The 3,437-nt window shown below is 47.0% G+C and overlaps 1 protein-coding gene across 1 annotated transcript; it reads left to right on the top strand.

The window, feature by feature from the left end:
• Window positions 1-393: 393 nt before the first annotated feature.
• Window positions 394-3,197, top strand: LOC121273670 (zinc finger protein 835-like). The gene is made up of 2 exons (XM_041180825.1): window positions 394-506; window positions 1,567-3,197. Exon 2 carries the CDS (start codon window positions 1,920-1,922, stop codon window positions 2,844-2,846), a length of 927 nt encoding a protein of 308 aa, XP_041036759.1. The 5' UTR covers window positions 394-506; window positions 1,567-1,919; the 3' UTR covers window positions 2,847-3,197.
• Window positions 3,198-3,437: the final 240 nt, after the last annotated feature.

Here is a 3,437-nt window from a genome sequence, read left to right on the forward strand (position 1 = left end):
TCGAAATTTTATAAGCTGAAGTTAAAAAACAGTTTTGCTAAGTGGGCGTCACAATCACATCCAGTCACTACCCACATGTGCTTTGTGTCAGGGCGGGGTCACTGCGCCCCCCCCCCTTTCTATCCTAATCCCAGGAGTTTGGAGTCTGGGGCCGGATGAATAATGGCGGCCGAAACTCCCACAACACCCCGCACTGGGGAAATCGCTCTATCGGCCGCGCGGGAGGGCAGTCTCGAACTGCGCATGTTCGAGGGAGTGGGGAAGATGCGCATGTGCAAAGTGGATTTTGCCCATTGGCCAACAGCTTAACTGTCATGAGGGTCAAAGGGTATCCGGCGCTCACGAAGGCTTCCCGCTGCTGTATTGTCTTCATACGGGAAATTGACCAATGGATAGAATTGGAGGACCGGAAGGACTTTGGTCTTCCAGCCAATCAGAGCGCGAAGTTTGTGTGAATGAAGATTGAGCTTCACCCAGACTGAAACTTCCTCCTGTGACCAACATCTGTGAGTAAAACACTTTCTTTTCTCGTTCTGGGGGCAAATTGTTGACTTGCAGGAACTGAAGGGAAAGGAAGTGAATCCAGGGAGGGTGCAGACTCTGGAAAGGTTGGCCCAGGTCTCTCTCTCTCTTAAAGACATTGACATCCTTTGCTCCCTCAGCTTGACACATTTATTTGTCTGGCTAAAAGGATGGTCCCTTTCCTCATGTTCACAATTAAAGGGGTGGTTTCCCCAAGAGATGGCTGACATTTAAAGGGACAGTGAATTAAAATAGGACAGAGATATGTCTAATGTTGTTACATGGTACATATTAGATATATTATTTACGGTTCAAGAAAAGAGCCCATTTATTATTATTTCTACCTTTATAATATAGTACTGTGAAAATTTCCAGTCATTTTCAACAGCAGCAGCTCACCACCAACTTCTCAAGGGCGTTTAGGGATGGGCAATAAGTGCTGGTGATGCTCACATCCCATGAATCAATAGAAGAGTCATTGAAGTACAGGAGGAGTCCATTTGGCAACTCGAGTCCATGCTGACTCTCTGCAGAGCAACCCAGTCAGTCCCATTCCCATGCAAGTTTATTCCATTCAAGCGCCCATCCAATTCCATTTTCAAATGCTTGATCGTCTCTGCTTCCATTGCCCTCATAGGCAGCGAGTTCCAGGGAATGACCGCTTGCTGCCTAATTAAAGGTCTTGCTCACATTCACCCTCTATCTCTAATTGGTGAAAACAATACTGTATATTAAACACATTTTAGTCCAATAAACAGATATATATGTAGCCGATCAAGCAGCAAAAAGATTTTCAGGTTTTTGTATCCAGGAGAGGAAATGGTGAACATGGATCTGATGATCACCGTAAATCAGCACCTTCACGAGAATTGGGAGGGTGTATATTAGGTACAGTAGAATGAGAATGGAAGGAGAGTGTGTGTGACAGAGATTTACGCTTGTGTGAAATGAGAGAGGAAAGAATGTTCCATAGCAACTAAAATTGTCTGCTCTGAATTCCTACACTGTCCAGACAGTGATGACTTTTGCAAACTCCTTTTACAGGCTATTAGAAGGGGAGGATTTTCAGACAGAAATCTCAGACCAAACATCATGTCAAGAACTGACAAAGCCATTTGATTCATTGGGACCAGAATATCATCAGCATTTCAATCTAGCATTTGAAATCTTTGTCTGTTCTGCTTGCTTGAAAAGATTTTAAACATCAGTGTGACTGGAAAAACACAGACATGAGTGAGTATGTTCCAGTGCACTGACTGTGGAAGAATCATTGACCAGGAACACAGACTGAAAAACCATTGCACCATTCACAACGGGAGAGACCGTACATGTGTTCTGTGTGTGGTCGAGGCTTCAACTAATTGTCCCACCTGGAGAGACACAAGGACAAATGCAGCATGGAGAAACTATGGAAATGTGGGGAATGTGGGAAGGAATTCAAATTCCCATCTGAGCTGGAAACCCATCGACACAGTCACACCGGGGAGAGGCCGTTCACCTGCTCCGAGTGTGGGAAGGGTTTCACCCGGTTTTCCCATCTGCAGACACACAAGCGAGTTCACACCGGGGAGAAGCCGTTCATCTGCTCTGAGTGTGGGAAGGGATTCAGTGATTCATCCAGCCTGCAGAAGCACCAGCGAGTTCACACCAGGGAGAAGCCGTTCACCTGCTCTGACTGTGGGAAGAGATTCACTCGATTATCCCACCTGCGCACACACCAGCGAGTTCACACCGGGGAGAGGCCATTCACCTGCTCTACGTGTGGGAAGGGATTCAGTGATTCATCCAACTTATTGACGCACCAGCGATTCCACACTGGGGAGAGGCCGTTCACCTGCACTGTGTGTGGGCAGCGATTCACTCAGTCATCCAGCCTGCGGAGACACCATGTGACTCACACCAATGAGAGACCCTTTAAATGCTCTGACTGTGGGAGCAGCTTCAAAAGTGCTGCAGTTCTGATGGTCCACCAGCGCATTCACACTGAGGAGAGACCGTTCAGCTGCTCTCACTGTGCAAAGAGCTTTACAACGTCATCCAGCCTGTGGAGACACCAGCGAGTTCACAGCGGGGAGAGGCCGTTCACCTGCTTTAAGTGTGGGAAGGGTTTCAGTAATTCATCCAACCTGCTGACACACCAGCAAGTTCACACCAGGGAGAGACCGTTCGTATGCACCCAGTGTGGGAAGGGATTCAGTAATTCAGCCAACCTGCTGACACACCAGCAAGTCCACAGCAGGGAGAGACCATTCACCTGCTCCAAATGTGGGAAGGAATTCATTCATTTATCCAGTCTGCGGCGACATCAGCGAGTTCACAAGTGATTCCAGGGGTTGGATTCTGCTGTTATTGCTGCTGTTAATCACATCCAGGACTGAACCATGTTCATTCTGACACTTGGTGAAGTGGGAGGGTTGGAGGGTTTCTTTCTGCTGGACTGGCCAGTCTCATGACTTTGCTTCCAGTGGGCTGATGCTCTTTGAGCCTGGGAATGCACATTTCTACTGAAATGATCCACAAAAGCTGATGAAGTACATTTATTTTATCCTGGATAGTAAATTGTGCTTTTTCCTACTACTACAGGTAGATCTAAAATAAATACATTTGTCTCTGTTCCATTGAGTCTACAGCACAGGGCCAGGCCAGTCGGCTCAATTGGTCTCTGTCAGTATTTATGCTCCACATGAGCCTCCACCCACCCCTCTTCATCTCCCCCATCAGCATATCCTTCTAATCCTTTCTATCTCACATATGTATCTAGCTTCCCCTTAAATGTATTCATGCTATTCACCTCAACCACTCGCTGTGGGACCGAGTTCCACATTCTCACAACTCGCTGGGTAAAGAGGTTTCTCACGAAATCCCTATTGGATTATTGAACCCCTTCATAATCTTAAAGACTTCCATCAGGTCAC

The sequence above is a fragment of the Carcharodon carcharias genome (genome assembly GCF_017639515.1).
Source record: "Carcharodon carcharias isolate sCarCar2 chromosome 27 unlocalized genomic scaffold, sCarCar2.pri SUPER_27_unloc_1, whole genome shotgun sequence".
Lineage (NCBI taxonomy): Eukaryota > Metazoa > Chordata > Chondrichthyes > Lamniformes > Lamnidae > Carcharodon > Carcharodon carcharias.